Source organism: Colletotrichum tamarilloi (assembly GCF_030869305.1).
Source record: "Colletotrichum tamarilloi strain Tom-12 chromosome Unknown Scaffold_72.1, whole genome shotgun sequence".
NCBI lineage: Eukaryota > Fungi > Ascomycota > Sordariomycetes > Glomerellales > Glomerellaceae > Colletotrichum > Colletotrichum tamarilloi.
The window spans coordinates 166,676-182,707 of record NW_026849455.1 but is presented as its reverse complement, the minus strand read 5'-3'; the positions used below and the strand labels follow the sequence as shown (position 1 = coordinate 182,707).

Sequence of the window (16,032 nt, the reverse complement as noted above, 5' to 3'; positions counted from 1 at the left end):
CGATCCCAATACGAAGTTCGCGAACATCAGGGATATCCATCGGGCTCAAATCGAAGCGGGTGAAAAGGAGGTTATCACGGCTGAATCCAGCGACTCTGAATGCCCTAGTGAGGCTGGCAGCTGTATTGTAGTGGGTGTGGTTGAGGATCAATAGTTAATAGTAATGAGGAGGTTGGGTTGTGATCCCATCGTTTTTGTGGTGCCAGAAACAGGGGGGTGCCAGGAAGTGGGTATGTTGACTTAACAGCGTCACGGGCTGGGTGAAAGGTCGATAGGGAATAAATTATTGTAGAGAATCTGCGAGAATTTAAGTCACAGCAGCAGCCTTGGACTCAAAGAGATTTATAGGAATTACAACTTTATCACCTCAAAATGTGACTGTAGGATACAAATGTAATACAGTATTATCGAGCCAGGTTCTTCGTTCTCCGTGACTGCATGAACTACAAAACTCTACACATCCACTCAGCCCAACGTTGTCGCTTAGACCTTCTCCGTACCCTCCGCAAAACCAATCTCGACATGTTTAACGCCATCCTTTCCAATGGTTGTTGTCGTATCCATGGTCGGTCCGTCAAAAAGGAGAGCAATTTCTTCCAAAGAAGGGCCCTTGGTCTCTGGGTAAACAAACCACAAGACGATAATCTCGATAAGAACCCAAGGGATGAAGATGGTGTAGAATTTCCAAGCCAATTTGTCAAGACCAATGGGGACAACGTAGGTTGAAATGAGAGAGAAGCATGTGGAGAACAGCTGGAAACAAGCTGTACCGCGCATACGGAGGCTGTAAGGAAGAATCTCGGTGATGTACAATACCAAGTTGCCATTGAGACCCAGGTTGTAGGCAGGAGAAAAGAGGTAGAGAAACGCAACGACTGCTCCACCAGCGGCCTTATTTGACTCGTTGTTTGCAAAGACGGCACTGCCAGCCGTGATGCAAATCAGGCAGACAAAAACGGCGGACAGGGAGCTGATGAACAGTGTTTTGCGACCAAGTTTGCCAGGAAGTGTCGCAAAGTACAGCGCAGAAAGCCAAGAGAGGATCTGTTGGGTGGCATTGATGAGCGTCTGTTCCATGGAAGACTTTAACCCCACGGAAGATAGAATGCTGCTCAAGTAGTACGAGACGAAGGCGTTACCACTCATCTGGGCTATACACGAAGTCCAGAGAATGATAAATAGTCGCTTGCGGTTTCCAGGCGTCCTGATGAGCTCGAGGTAATTCTGGATCCAGCTGCCTCGGTCGATTGTACGCTCGTATGCGAGAGTGCTCTGGATTTCTTCATATTCAAACTGGACAAGCGCGTCATGTTCGTCACCTTCGGCATGGTACTTAGCCAAGAAAGCCAAAGTCTCCTCGTTGCGATCCTTAGAAGCGAGCCAACGCGGACTTTCCGGAACGAAATACAAACCCAGAAGCTGGATGATAGATGGAAGACCCTGGATGGCCGATGGAATGCGCCACGACCATGTCGAATCGATGCGAAAGCTCGCAAAGGTTGTCCATGCCGCCACAATGGCACCGAGAGAGTATGAGGTGTTGAATAGCGCGGTTGCGGTGGCCCTGTGTGCCGGGTGGGCAATCTCTGTGATCAACGGGGCGCCTGAAGCTCCAAGAAATACGGTGCCGCAACCGAGAATACCACGAGCGACGACGAACATGGCGAGGTTCTGAGCTGAGGCTTGGACTGAGGAGCCGATGATGCATAGAGTTGCACCGCATGCCAGGCCAATTTTACGACCAAATCTATCGCTGACGAAAGAGAGAAACGGGATAGCGCAGAGACCTCCGATAGGATAGGCAGCGTTGAAGAGACCAAGGGTGGAACCTTTGGGTTCTCCAAAGTAGTTTCGCCAGTTCTCGACCGACTGCAGGCCGTTCATCATGGACCCGTCAAAACTAGACGTCTTTTGTAAGCATACGATGCCACCGAGGGTCCGAAATAGCGTGCTCATACCCTTGGGTGAAGATGGACAGCATTGGAAATGCAAGAAGCAAATTCAGAGTACAAAGATTCTTGGACTTCCACCATATTTTCGGGTCTACCGCGCCCTCTGGCATAGTGGTGACGAACGAAGCTTGGACATTGCTGCCGGGTCCCATGTTGATTCTACTGGATTATGAACGACTTTGTGAGTGTTGTTGGTTTGAGAGTGTTTGTTCGAGTTGGCGAAAGCTGCAAAAGGCTCTAGAGATGTAATGAACGGAGACCGATACAAGTGAGATCAGCGTTTGAACAGAGTTTTATAGAAAAGTTAACCGGCAGTCATGGAAGCAAGCTACAAATCGTCGCGTGATGGTGAAGAATGAGCAGAATACCGATGAGGTGTTTCCCTCGGACACGCTCAACTTAGCGCCCCTGCAAAGATTCTTGGGATCCGGGGTATGGGGTGATTCGCGGGGGGACTGGGGGGCGTTCCGGACCCAGGCCGTCGAAAATCGTGACCCGGTAGGTGACCGAGATGTTCGCTCAGTCTCAAAACTATTTCTTATCCAGTTAAAAGCTGGATTCTTAGGCTAGAGGCCAGTTGAAAGAACAGATTCGGCCGCGGAAAGCCGGAGTCGAGACTCTCAAGAATACGCGGGGCGTGGAACAGGTGGAGCTCACGCGGAAAGCCGGGACAATGCATTCGTCTCGTATCCTCCCGCTAACTTAGCTCGACCTCGCGCTTGCCTTCAGTTTTTCCCGATTCTGACTCTAGTTTGTCGATTTTATGAATCACGTAGGATTGCCTTGCCCCTGGATTTGGGTAAATCAACAAGTGGCAGACATGTGCCGTCGCGGAATCTTAGTTACGATCTCATGAGGCTCGCGGGCAGTAAGTGAACAGCAAGATGCTTGTATGCTTAGTGTAACTTGGTACGATACTCTACTTTAGTTGCAAGTTGAACTTAAGATCCCGACCAAAATGCTCCTCAACACCACTCGGAAGCTCTACACTTACTCGAATCGAATCTTCGACTGGAATGTCTTGTAGAACAACCGACAAACTCAGGTCATCAGTACCAATCTCTCGGGACCATCTGACACGAGCAATACCAGGCGCTAGTTCTCCACCAAGCGCCACCTTGGCGTCAAACTCGCTGAAGAGGTTGAATCGAGGAGCGCAAGAGATGGCTCGCCATCCAGGCTCGAGTGGTTTAATTCCGGCAACCTCAGTCGTGAACTCGTAGAGGGGCACCGCGCTCCATGCATGACAGTCGGATCTGAGCGTTACCTCGTCCTCGCACCAAGTTGTGAGGTTCTTGCTCAGCTGATGCCGCCAGGGATCCCAGAAAGAGTGGAAAGCCTTGTCGTAGAGGTCTCCGCCAACTTCGGACAAGGCCCGGAGAGCGTAGAATGACATCGCCGTTGAAAGTTTGGTGAAGGTGACGGGTTGTCCCGAAGCAGTAGGGAGTTCGGACGCAATCGGGCCATGATCGAAGCAATAAGTAAGGAGTTGTCTTGCTTCCTCACCACTAGTCGCGCCACAAAGAACAGCCCAGATCTGATTATGTTGACTAAAATCCAGCGAATCGTCAGCTCTGGCTGCCGTTCCGTCTGTAAATACTGCCCCCACGCGACAGTGCTTCTGTGTGGCCAAAATGATACCGTCTGCTCGTGACCTATACTCCTGGGCGAGGGTCGGTCGACCGAGGTCCTTAACAGTCTCTGCAATGGTCTTGAGCGTGTAGGCGTATAGAAAGTTGGTAAATGTCTGAGTGCCCGTCCTCTCGGCAGCCGGCGGTATGCCCATAGGTCTCCATTGCGTTGTCCAGTCGACAAAGTCCCAATGCGTCCTGACTGACTGGCAGTCACTTGATATGAGTCCAGTTTCGGCATTCAAGCGCTGAGCGAAGGACGAAAGTATACCGTCGCATACGGCCAGGAATCTTCGAGTGAAGTCTCCGTCGCCGTAATATGTGAAGTGATCAGCTACCGTGCAGATCCAGAAGAGCGAGAAGTGAGGGATAACTTGAAAGACATGAGCAGGACTGCGACTTGCGATGAGCCCAATACTCGGACGATACGAGTTATGAAGTTGAACGATAGCTTGTCGAGCCATTCGATCGTCGCCTGACACGGCGTACGTGAACAGACAGGAACTGCGAACATCCATGGCGTATTGAAGCTGCTCATAAAAGGGACAGTCCTCGTAGCAGTCATGCATACAGTTGGTCAACGTGCGTGCGCTGTTCTCCCAGAGTCGCTGATAAGTCCTCTGGTGATCATCGGTCGACAGAAGTGTGAGTTCGCTCTTAATGTCCAAAGGATAATGCACTTGGTCGATAAGAATTCCTACAAATTCTAGATCGCTCTTCGGGTCTACCTGGATGTTGATGGCCATGAAGCGTAAGGTTCGGAAATGAAAAGGCGAGAAGGTCTCAAACTCCGCCGCATCTAGACCGTAGGCGATCTCGGAGCTGGCGTGAGCCCCTGAAGAGCCAGCAAAAATGTATTTGTCTTCAGGCCCGAACAAGGACTTGGTCGTGTCTCTCCTATCGCCTTTGCGGCGAATGTAGGGAACGTACTCTGGTTCCTCTTCATATGCCTCAGAATAACGAACTCGTAAAGTTGATCCCGAGGTTTTGGATCGTCTGAAACGAAACGCGAGCATTGCTGTCAAGTGAACTTTTGCCTCAACCTCGATGTGGTGATGTGTGCCCGCGGGCAGTCGGAGCGTGCTCGCACCATCTTTGAGGAAGCTCTCCCACGAAGCCTGGCTGATAGAACTTTCGACATTGTGAACAGCTGCAAGTACTTGGGTGGCGGTTGTTGGTTTTGGTATCATCCGCGGCGAGAGCACCCACGGCGGAGTGATGCCGTGTGATGTCGGCAGTTCCAATTGTTTCGCCGAGACCCAATCGAGCTCCGACGATCTCCTTGCGTCCACGTCTTCGTAAATGTGGAGGAAATCGTCTTCTTTCTGGTCGATGCGAAGCACCGTGGCACGGTCTATAGAAGCTTCCCAAGAGCTATCACTGCGGACAGGCAATACGAACCCATCATTTGCCGCCAGGGATCGAACAAAAAGTCCGGGAATGGGTAGTCGTGGGAAACTTGTGGCGTACTGCGTGGCGTGAAAGAAGCGCAGGACCCTGACTGAGATACGATTCGCCCCGGCCTTCAAGAATGGTTGAATGTCGATCTCGTCATAGAACCAGAGATGTTCATCCCCTTTGACGGGGCCCGAAAAGACGTGTCGACCGTTGACGAATAGCTTGTATTTCGTGTCCGCTGTAATCTGGATTCTCGACGGCCCATGCGGAACTTCTTCCAGCTTCAGGCGCTTGCGGAAGTGGACGATGCCACCAGCAGTGTTTGCGCCGTGGTCTTGCCACTCGGGGTGCCAGATCCAGGGCGTGCTGAGCAATTCGGGATCCATGATATCACAATGGTGTGTAGTGATCTTGCTGTTGGTGATTGTGGTTACGAGGGAGTTGAGTCTTGGGAGTCATTCCAGTGGATGACCCTAGAGGAAGTTGAGGGGGTATGCACTCATTTAAATTGCGAAATTTAGTATCTTATAGAATGGTGGGGGGTTCAATACACCGTGCCATGCACCAGCTCGGTGCCCTCTTGAGCGAGCTTCCATGTTGATCGAACACATTGACCAATTTCTCCCCAACACGCCACGGAAGAACACATCGCGATTCTGCCACATGCGAAAAGGTACCATTTTTCTTATGTATTCCGGACCTACAAATCTACTCATTCCATTCGAATCGATTCTATTGTCTATCGTGTAGCGCATAAGAAGCTTTTCGATGTTCAAATACCTGACCACCAGCTAGTCCTCTCAACCTTCATCATGGCCGCGAGAGGCGTCTCAAGGCTGCTGGTGCCAACAAGTATGTCAAAGTTTCCAGCCTCCACCGCCCACTGCTTTCGCGGTTCGTCCCAAAAGCTGAGAGCATATTTCTTGCTCAGGATGACTTCTACCTGAGCGGACTGTCCCGCCTTAACATACGTCTTAGAGAATCCCTTAAGCTCCTTTTTGGGGCGTGTAACTGAGGGGTGTTGTGGTGAAACGTAGACCTGCACAACTTCGGAACCATCAACCTTCCCAATGTTGTTCAACCCAACTCGCACTATAATCTTTTCGTCACCGTCCTTGACTCCGTGAGAAACCTGGAGGCTGTCAACGCTGAAGGACGTGTAAGATAGTCCCCATCCAAAGGGATAGAGAACAGATCTCTTGACTGCCTCGTAGTAGCGATACCCAACAAAGACATCCTCGCCGTAAAGGACTCGCCCTTGATCCGATCGGTAGTTGAGGAAAGCCGGGTTGTCCTCAACCCTGACCGGGAATGATAGGGGCAACTTGCCCGATGGGTTGACGTTTCCAAATAGGACATCGGCAACGGAGTTACCCGTCTCGTTTCCGCCGTACCATGCCTGGATAATTGCCGATACAGAATCAGCCCATGGCATAGTCACGGGCGTTCCTGACTGAACCACGACTGTGGTAGTTGGATTGGCAGCAGCGACAGCGGCAACTAAGTCATCTGTTCTTCCAGGCAAGTCCATGTGCGGGCGGTCATGACCCTCTTGCTCAAAGTCCGCATTGAGACCGACGCAAATGACGACTTGGTCCACCGACTTTGCCAGCTCTGCTGCGCGATGAATCTCCTCATCTGCGTCGCGGACTTCGACACCACCAATGCGAACACCGCCGCCGCCAAAGGAAACCACACCATCGGCGTCTTTGACCTTGGATGCTGCGCCACTGGCGAATTTGACCGTGATATTGTACGCCTGCCCGGCGACCAATGCCTTGGTACCCGTTTCCTCCACGGTACCGACGTTGAAGAAGCTCCCACCACCTCTTTGGACAGTCTCGTTGTCGATCACGAGCTCTCCGTCAATATAAAGATTGGCAGTTCCGTGAACAGTGAGACCGAAATCGAAATCGCCCGTCTCCTCAGCAGTGAACGAGGCCTCAATCTCTCCCCACCATAAGTCTTCTGTTATGTCGGGGTGGTAGTAATCGGCAAAGTACATGTTCGTATCAACTAGATGCAGCATATCAACTGGTTGACGATCGCTATCAGTTTCAGGTGCGGTGTAAGCCCTGAAGGTGACTCCGACCTGGCCGTCTACGGTTTTCAATCGCGGGCCAAGAATCGGCAGCATCTTGTGAGCATAACACCCGACAGAGTACACTACATGCTTTGCTTGCTCGTAAATAGCATCGAAGGGCGTTACTGCGTAGTAAGGTCTCAAAGTGGCTGATCCACCACCACAGTAGACCGCTGCTTTGGCATTTGGTCCGATGACGAGAACCTGTCACGTATTAGAGAGCTTGAATTTATCAAGAGCAAACCGGTGATGAACTGACAGTTTTTTCTTTCCTGAAAGGCAGAGTAGAGTTCTCGTTTTTCAGCAGTACGATTGAGTTTCCCGCAATCTTTCGAAGGAGAGCTGAGGTCTCTGGAAGATCTCGGCCGTTCTCCTCTGCCCCTTCTGGGATCCCCGTCAAGGCTGCACGGCGAACGGCTTTAAGGACAGCGCGGACCCTTTCATCGACGATCTCGGGAAGGAGTCTTCTGGATGCCAGAGCGTGCTTCACCAGCTGGCCGCGCCAACGCGTGGGTCCAGGCATCTCCAGGTCGAGACCAGCTTCGATGGCTTCGATTGTAGAGTATGTGCCATACCTTGAGCGGTGTAATCAGTTCGCGGCCACTCTTCTATTTGTATATTCTGAGTGCTCACCAGTCGCTCATGATAAGGCCTTTCCATTTCCATTGATCACGCAAAATGCTCTGGAGGATACTGGGGTCTTCACTCACATGAAGTCCATTGACCTTATTGTAAGCCGTCATGAAGGACGCTGGGTTGGCATCTCGCACAGCAATCTGGAAAGGCAGCAAGTAGATTTCCCGAAGAGCCCTGTCTGTGATGCGAGAATCAACGGCCATTCGCTCGTGCTCCTGGTCATTTCCCACAAAGTGCTTGATAGCAGCCTGGACTCCTGTGCTCTGAATGCCGGCGACAACTGCAGCGGCACTTTGGCCTGCAAGAACTGGGTCTTCTGAGAACGATTCAAATCCTCTGCCTCCCAGTGGACTTCTTTGCATGTTGACCGTGGGACCTAGGAGGATGTGCGCCCCCTTGGTTCTTGCTTCGAGACCCATGAGCGTTCCGGCTTCCCGAAGCAGACCGGCATCCCAAGTTGCTGCTAGACCAGTGCCGCAGGGGAAGCAAGCTGCCGGCACACCATTGAAAAATCGTGTACCTCGGACTCCATTGGGGCCATCGGAGAGTCTGACTGAGGGGACCCCAAGACGGGGAATGCTCTTGGTGTGCCAGAAGTCGATACCTGCAGGTATAGTCAGCAAAGTTCCTACTTCTCCTTTCCCTTGAGATTCCATGAAGTCATACCAGCAAGTAGATCAATCTTTTCTTGAACGGTTAATTTCTCCAACACGTCTTCCACGTCAAAAACGGCTACTTCCTTTGGAGCATAGGAGATAGTCATGATCGATGCTGTCAATGGTGTTGGCGCTTTTCCGTGTAGTAGAGTTCTATGCACAGAATCTTTACGAAATGACAAGGTAGAGAATAATCATCAGCTCGCGGACATCAGGTGACTACCTACTCATTGCGACTTACACGCACCATTGTGCATGGCTGTTTTTAAACACGCATTCGAAGTTCTTGTAAACTGCAGTGACTAGCATGTTCCCCAACAAAATTTCGGTCATATTTCCGTAGTCTCCTGCACCCAGGGCTGAGTTGGTGTTGAGTAATCTTGCATCACGGAGAGTCGATCCCCCGAAAAGGCTGATCAATTCCGGCTTTCCGCGGAACGAACCAAACGCTTGGGCTGGTAGCAAATCCACTGTGACCGTGCAGCGCTCCTCTTCATTTCTCGCGCATTGTTATCCTACACTCCGCGAACGTACTGCCCCTCGTCGATCATGTCCAATTCACACGCAGAAACCCGTGCCAGCTCTCGCAAGAGACCTGCGTATCCGCGGAAACGAGCTGTCCAGGCCTGTCTGACATGTCGTCAACGACGGACAAAGTGTGACAACGAAAAGCCAGCCTGCAATTCTTGCAAGAAGCTGGGGATAGATTGCGTCTACCACGAATTCGAAAAGGCTAGGTGTGTGCTTTTCTCTGCCCCCTTGATTTTCTCCCCGGCATTTGTCCCGTCCATGGGCAGCAATTCCTTTCTCATATGCTCGTTTCCCCTCTACATCTGTTCTGGGCCAACAATATCATGATTGCAGTTTCGATGCAGCCAGTCTCGCTATCTTACGAAGATTAGATGAATTGGAAAGCGTGGTAAAAGGCAGCCGTCCGCTACCTGCTGCTCCTCAGCCGTGCTTAGACTTTGCTTCATCGCTTTCTTCGTCGCCATTTCCAACCACCGATATCGATTGGATCAACTCCTTCGAGGTCCGTTACGTTAATTGCGAAGTAATACTCAACTGGCCAGTCTGGAAAGCCGCCGACCTACATTTTTCATCACAGGATTCGCCTCCGGCTATCCCTCCGGGAATCGACTCGGTGTCACGCCCTCTTCTCGTGTCAGACGTGGACGTTCAGGACGCTTCCAGACTCCTCGGCATTTTCTTGTCTATTTATCACATATTCAATCCAGTTTTGGATATACCGACGATTGAAGAACATGTCAAGAGCACATCTCTCAATGGGTTCGGTTGGGATGCTGCGTCATGTCTTGTCGTAAGCCGTCCTTCGTCACTGTAAACTTCTGCTATCCATAAACCGATATCTGACAGATTTACAGCTGCTCATACTGGCCCTGGGAACAACAGTAGACCATGATAACATCCATACACATACATCTTTGTCCGTCCGACAAAACGAAAACTTCAGCCGTGCCGAAGCGTTTTTTGTTGCAGCGCAGAGGCGGATGGGTTTGCTACTATCCAGTAGCGGTATTGCAGAAGCCCAATGCTTCTTCTTGGCTGGCGTGTATTTGATGACTACGATGCGACCGGCTGATGCCTGGAAAATGTTCACGCGGGCTTTGTCGAGCTGCCACACTTTCCAACTATCTTGTCGCGATGCCAGCCCTGGAGCTATCCGCTTGCAGCAGACCATCCACTGGGCATGCTTCAAGTCTGAGCTGTGGGTCTTTTTACTCTCGTTTCCAAACGACGTACTAAGTGATAAACAGCGAGGTTCGGTTGGAGTTAGGAATTATCAAGACGAGTGCATGGGATCTACGCTATCCAGATCTCTTTCCCGACCCTCCAGAGTCCATACAAACTCAAGGAGAGCCTGCCTGGTATTTTTACCTAGCTGAAATAGCACTGAGGCGGCTTAACAACCGCATTCTATCGACTACATGTTTGGATAGTCAGGACACTGGCAATGTTGCGGATAAGGTGGCAATGACCTTAGAGTTCGAGCGCCAAGCCCACAGCTGGTAAGCATTCGTGTTCCGACCTTGGTGCCCCTTGCAGAACTAACATGGTGTCTCTGCTTCGTAGGGCCAGGTCTCTTCCACCGAGTCTCCGGCCGGCGATAGACGATTCCAGCGACGTTACTTTCGACTTTGACGAGAACAGCCAGCTAAGATTTATCCTCAGTGGCCATCTGATAGACTGCTTGGAACTCATGTACTGGCCTTATATCTACGCCGCTGTGCATGGCCGACTCGGAGACGACAGGGACTCCCACATGCTGGCTTCACGAGGTCTCGACTTTTGCGTGCGGAGGATAAATATCAACAAGACAGGATTCTTTCATCGACATCATGGGACGTGGTTGATGCTGCAGTCATGCACACGGAGCGCGCTTGTCTTGATCGCTGCCGCGTATGGAGGGCTGCATGACAAGCTTCCACACGACTGGAAAGCTAGTGTCGAGGACGTAGTGAACCTCTTGAAACATTGGGTTGATGAGGTACCTGACTTCAGGAGGATGATTGAGATCCTCGCTAGCCATGAGTAAGGTAGCAAACCTGGCATTGCACTATAGTCTTTTAGTCGAGTACACGTCTAGGGTCGTTCGGGTCGAGACTTTTCATGCCCTATATCTGTAGTCTATCGATGCAGACTTCTAGCTCTTTTTCTGGCAACTCCATGCTTCCCCTGGCTGACTCTCCTCTCAAGTCCCTAATCTTCTTCAAGAGAACGTTCAGGAAGTCCGGGCTTGCCTCCCAAACTTGCTAGTACCATCTCGTTTGTAGCCGTGAAGTCATCCAGTATCTGTAACTCTTTTCGGAGAAACCACCTTGGTACCAGCAAGACTCTCATCGGGATGAGCAAGATGATCAGTACCGGGAAGCCGATGGCACCCAGCGTATGAGAGATAGCAACGCAAGCTATAACAGCTAAGAATTGTATGGCTATGTACAACCAGACCTTTCGGCGGCGGACTTGGAGAAGTAATTCATCTCGTTGTATGAAGCGTTCTTCCGCTTGAAGATAGAGGAATTTCTGAAGGATGCTGTTCGATTCGATTGAGCCCCACTGGAAGATTGTTTTAATCAGTCAACTATTCATTCACACCAAGGGACCGGATCGATAACCTACACCAACGACAAAGAAGACGCCAGCAAAGGCAGCAGCTGGCATGGTATGGATCACCACCAGAAGGGGACTCGTCATGGTGCCTATCAGAGCGAGGCCCATCAACAAGTGAGAAATCCTCTGCTCGACCACTTGTGTAGCAACAACCACAGGCCGTCGGATTTCTGTATCGCCTCCTTCGTAAGTCGGTAGAAATTGGAGCTTCGTCTCGTAGACTGTCAAGGAATCGGTATGAACTGGGGCCTGAGGGACGAGTCCATTAGGCATCGGCAAGCCCAAGATGCCTGCGATGAACGTCGTGCAGCCGAGTAGAAAAAAGTCCCAGTGGAAACCTCCTGGCTTCTTCAAGGGATAATGGCGTGCTTGAGCGGTAATACTGCTGACATTCTGGGAAGATTTAGCCAGTTCTCTCGAATACGCATGCACCCCGAAGGTGAAAGAAACACTTACATGATCGTAGTAGAAAAGCAGCATTACTAGAAAACCGAAAGGCATAGCTACAAAAACCCACTTTGCGTCAAGGTTCCAAAAGTCGAGGATCCAGCTCCTAGGCTGAGTCGGTTGGAAGGCGTCGACAACAGGGACCCTCATGATATGCGTTGCTTTGAGAGTTCCCGGGATGTGAGAGAAACCAACCCAAAAGATGGTGGCGAACTGCGAGAACTATCAACATCCGTTCCTATTCATTGGTAGCAAGTAGGAATATCACCACATAGGCGTAGTCAGCGAGAATTTCTCGGTAAACAGACGTCCAAAGAGTGCTGGAGCCCATCTTCTCCAAACTGTAGACAGTGCCGAAGTATAGAATCGCAATCATACAAGCTAAGTAACCCGCAGCGCTGCCTTCAGCATCGAACTCGTTCACCAGTTCTTCCACACCCTTGACTGTATCTTTGTCAGCAGGACGTTCTGCAACTATTACTTTAAATTGAGCCCACAGACTGATGTAGATGATGCCAACGTATAATCCAAATGCCTCGCTAGAAAAGTCGGTAACGTATCGCATGTAGTCACACGCGTTGAACACGGCGACGAGCCAATGGAACATTGCTGCCCAGATCCCCGTCCAAGCCATGAACTGTGGGTAGATGGAGACGTCGTAGATCTTGATGATGTCGTAGATTGTCAAATTGAAGAGCGAGATCAAACCGGTGACGCCAACGATCGTCAAGGGCTGGGCGCTGAGGATGCTGAAGACAATGGCAGCGAGCGCCGACGATAAAAGGGCTTCGTTGATACCAAAGAACTGTCCTGTTCGTCGGTACATGTCGAGGGTGTAGGCTATCGCGGGGAGGAGACTAAAGGCATTCATTTGGTTGTCAGCACATATTTCGGCGAATGTTTGAACTATAATCCTGATCAGTGTGCCTACTAACTTCACGAAATACATGCGAATAGTACTGGCTACAGTGCGGTACGTCCACGCGTCAGCAATGTCGCTCCAGTAGTATGGAAGCCGTCTTCTGATGTCGTGGTAAATTCCACGGCCTGGACTAAGGATTCTCCATCGCCTCCAGCTTTTTTGGCCATCGTAGGTGTACGACGTGTCCGTATTCCCCCTCTGTAACCGCATCTCGCTGGAATTGCTGAACTCTGGGTCAACCGACATGATGTTGAGATAAGATAGGTGTGAAAGCGAGGGATATCGATTCCGAGAAAGAGGTAGGTGCGTAAAGGAATGGGAATGAGATGGAATCAGAAACTTCTGGATGGTGACCTAGAGAGAGTTTGGACCAAGCGAGACCAAGTGTGGCCATATATACGAACGTTCTCTGGAAACTGGGGAAGGCCTGACCACTTAGTTTTAGCCGATTCCTTGGGCCTACATACTTGTTTCCATGCAGGCAAGTCATGGATTCAGAGAGAGGTCGGAAGGTTGGCTCTTGGCAGACCGGTCTCGCTCCAATACGTCACGTAGACAGCGCTGGGATGATACACTGAAAAGCCTGCTGCCACCATGTACCTGTTAGACATCCTCTAAGTGCGACTGGCATGTCGAACCGCTCCTTGGCACGGTTCTATGTCGCCAGCGGGAGATGAAGAAGCCAAAGAGGCGAGTACCCGCAACAGCATCTGGTCAGTCATCTACCTTGGCCTCTACTGAAATCTGACTGCACACTGTCAGCAGGGCGTTATACATGTCGAGGAAGTCTCTTCTTGCCTAAGTGCAGACACAGCGCCGTGATAGTTGATATGGCTGTCGCGGCCTTGCCTAGCATCCCGCACCAAAGTCACCCAATGGCCTGGTCTTCACTGGGTTGTTGACAGCCAATGTTCCATCAGACATCAGCCTAGCAAGATTAGTGTGGAGATTCACAACAGGAAATTCTGCCCAGGCAGAAAATCACGGGCAAATCGCGCTTGTCCCTTGTTCCCAACATATGGCCCCTCGTTCTGTGGACTTTCTCACCTCCCACACTGTTTCTCTTTGCGTGACAGAGCCGCTCTCGATTAATAGATCACAGTTCTTTGCTTCGGATTAGTATGATGCTCCTCAAAATTTCTAGCTCTTGGCAGACATCAGCAGGCTCCTTCGTAGATCGTCATCAGGATTAACCTTGAGCTTGTCTGAAGATATGTTCGACACTGAAGGTTCGCACAGGCAGAAATACCAATGTGCTTTAATATCTGCATCCTATCGTTCGCAGAACCTACAATCGTCATCTTTTGCACAAGAGCAATCACTTCGCATGTCCAGGCAGGCCATGATGATCTCATCTGCCATATCCCTAAGCTTGACATTCTATCCAGGATGCATGCATATAAACAGACGTCGGAGTAGATGTGGCGGATAGTGATAATAAGACTATCACGTAACAGGGATAGAAACCGCATCTCACGAAGTACCCGTTACGTACTAAATTACATATCTATTTTAAATATTGTATATATAAACCTTTTCTTTTTATCTATTTTTATTTTAATATATTAAGCTACTTTTACTATACTCTATATACTTATTATTACGTATTATAACTTATAATAATTATAAACTTAGTTTTTAATTAAAACTTTATATTATAATAATATACTTATTAATATAATTTTTATAATTTTTTTAAAATAATAAATATACTCGTATTTATTTTAATTTAAGCTAAATTAACTAGTTATAATAATTAAATTAAATAGTTTAACGTACTTCGTATTATAAATAAAAGTATCGGGGTTTAAAAATACGTTAATTTAAACGTTTTAAATTCTAACGTACTTTTTAACCTTTTTATAATATTTATTTTATTTTTTAAATTCGGACGATTAGTTATAACCCGTAATAAAAAAGAACTACAAGCTTATTAAATATATTATAAAGTATTTAAAAACGACTAAAAAAACTAAAAAATCCTTTATTAATAATTTTTAAATATAACTCTTAATATAACCTTTTTAACTTCTTTAAGTATAAGTAACTTATAGGACTAAGCTAAGTTTCTTTTTATAAAGCTAGCTATACTACTTATTTTACGTAAATAAATCTATCCTTATATTATACTTATAAAAAAGATCTATCCCCCTAATAGAGTAATCCGCTAGGGCCATATTATATATTACGTATTAAGGAAAACTAAGTATATTATACTCTGTACCTAATTACTAATTAAAATTAACTAACTTAACTATTATCTTCTTTTTATTAATAGTTCTTAACCTTCCCCCGCTTTTAGCTATTTAGAGGGCGAGCTATACCTATTCTAATATATATAAGACTTTTTAATATTAACTTACGTAAGTAGTTAGATCCTGTATTATATACTCTTTTTTATTAAGAGTTAAGAAGCCCCTTATACATTCCTTTATATTTATAATATAACCTATATTAAAGGGATTTTTAATTTTATAAAATATAATTTTTAAATTAGTATTAATATACCGGATTTTAACGTTTATATTAGCCCGGCTATTTATAGTATTTATATTATTACTTAGCTAAATTCTATATTATTAAAAAGTACTTTATTAATCCTTAAGTATATTTATATTAATTATAATAGCTATAACGTTAAGCTAGCTAAAGAGGGCGCTTAGCTTAAAAAGGGTAAACTTATTAATAAGAATTTTTAGCTTATTAATTACTAATTATATACTAAGAGAGTAGGTTCTTATTAAAATAATAGTTTATATATTAATAAGTTTATTTAATAAATTTATTTAGTAGATTTATTTAGTAAATTTATTTAGTTTAAATAAAGAGTAGTTTTAGGTAATATTAAAAGTAATAAGAATAAAAAAAATCTTTATAAGCTCTAAGTAATAAATATTAGCCTACTTAGCCCTTTTTTTAAAAACCTCTACGTTATTATTAAAGTTTAGAACCTCTATAGTTAAGGGCCGCTTTTAATTATTATAGCTAACTATTATAGCTAATTATTATAACTAATTTCTATTATTAACCTTTCTAATTAGTATTATTATATAACGAAGAGGGTAGCTTACTTATCCTAAATTATATAGCGGTTTTTGTATCGAAATTATTATATTATATTAAGCGCGTACTTAAGATATATTATATATATTATATAATTAAAAAATATATTATA

At 47.4% G+C, this 16,032-nt stretch overlaps 4 protein-coding genes across 4 annotated transcripts; 1 reads left to right on the top strand and 3 right to left on the bottom strand.

Annotated features, from left to right (window-relative positions):
* Positions 1-483: 483 nt before the first annotated feature.
* CTAM01_12190 (lactose permease) lies at positions 484-2,104 on the bottom strand (the record flags this gene model as incomplete). Its single annotated transcript, XM_060528197.1, has 2 exons — positions 484-1,900; positions 1,959-2,104. The coding sequence occupies 2 exons, from the start codon at positions 2,102-2,104 to the stop codon at positions 484-486; spliced, it is 1,563 nt and encodes a 520-aa protein (XP_060377216.1).
* Positions 2,105-2,871: 767 nt separating this feature from the next.
* CTAM01_12189 (glycoside hydrolase family 3) lies at positions 2,872-8,613 on the bottom strand (the record flags this gene model as incomplete). The annotated part of the gene is made up of 6 exons (XM_060528196.1): positions 2,872-5,395; positions 5,767-7,268; positions 7,324-7,639; positions 7,698-8,304; positions 8,367-8,522; positions 8,598-8,613. 6 exons carry the CDS (start codon positions 8,611-8,613, stop codon positions 2,872-2,874), a joined length of 5,121 nt encoding a protein of 1,706 aa, XP_060377215.1.
* A 292-nt stretch (positions 8,614-8,905) lies between these two features.
* Positions 8,906-10,913, top strand: CTAM01_12188 (C6 zinc finger protein; the record flags this gene model as incomplete). Its single annotated transcript, XM_060528195.1, has 4 exons — positions 8,906-9,093; positions 10,029-10,085; positions 10,318-10,386; positions 10,451-10,913. The coding sequence occupies 4 exons, from the start codon at positions 8,906-8,908 to the stop codon at positions 10,911-10,913; spliced, it is 777 nt and encodes a 258-aa protein (XP_060377214.1).
* A 164-nt stretch (positions 10,914-11,077) lies between these two features.
* CTAM01_12187 (uncharacterized protein) lies at positions 11,078-13,103 on the bottom strand (the record flags this gene model as incomplete). Its single annotated transcript, XM_060528194.1, has 6 exons — positions 11,078-11,434; positions 11,498-11,881; positions 11,945-12,148; positions 12,204-12,379; positions 12,437-12,792; positions 12,871-13,103. 6 exons carry the CDS (start codon positions 13,101-13,103, stop codon positions 11,078-11,080), a joined length of 1,710 nt encoding a protein of 569 aa, XP_060377213.1.
* Between the last annotated feature and the right edge of the window lie 2,929 nt (positions 13,104-16,032).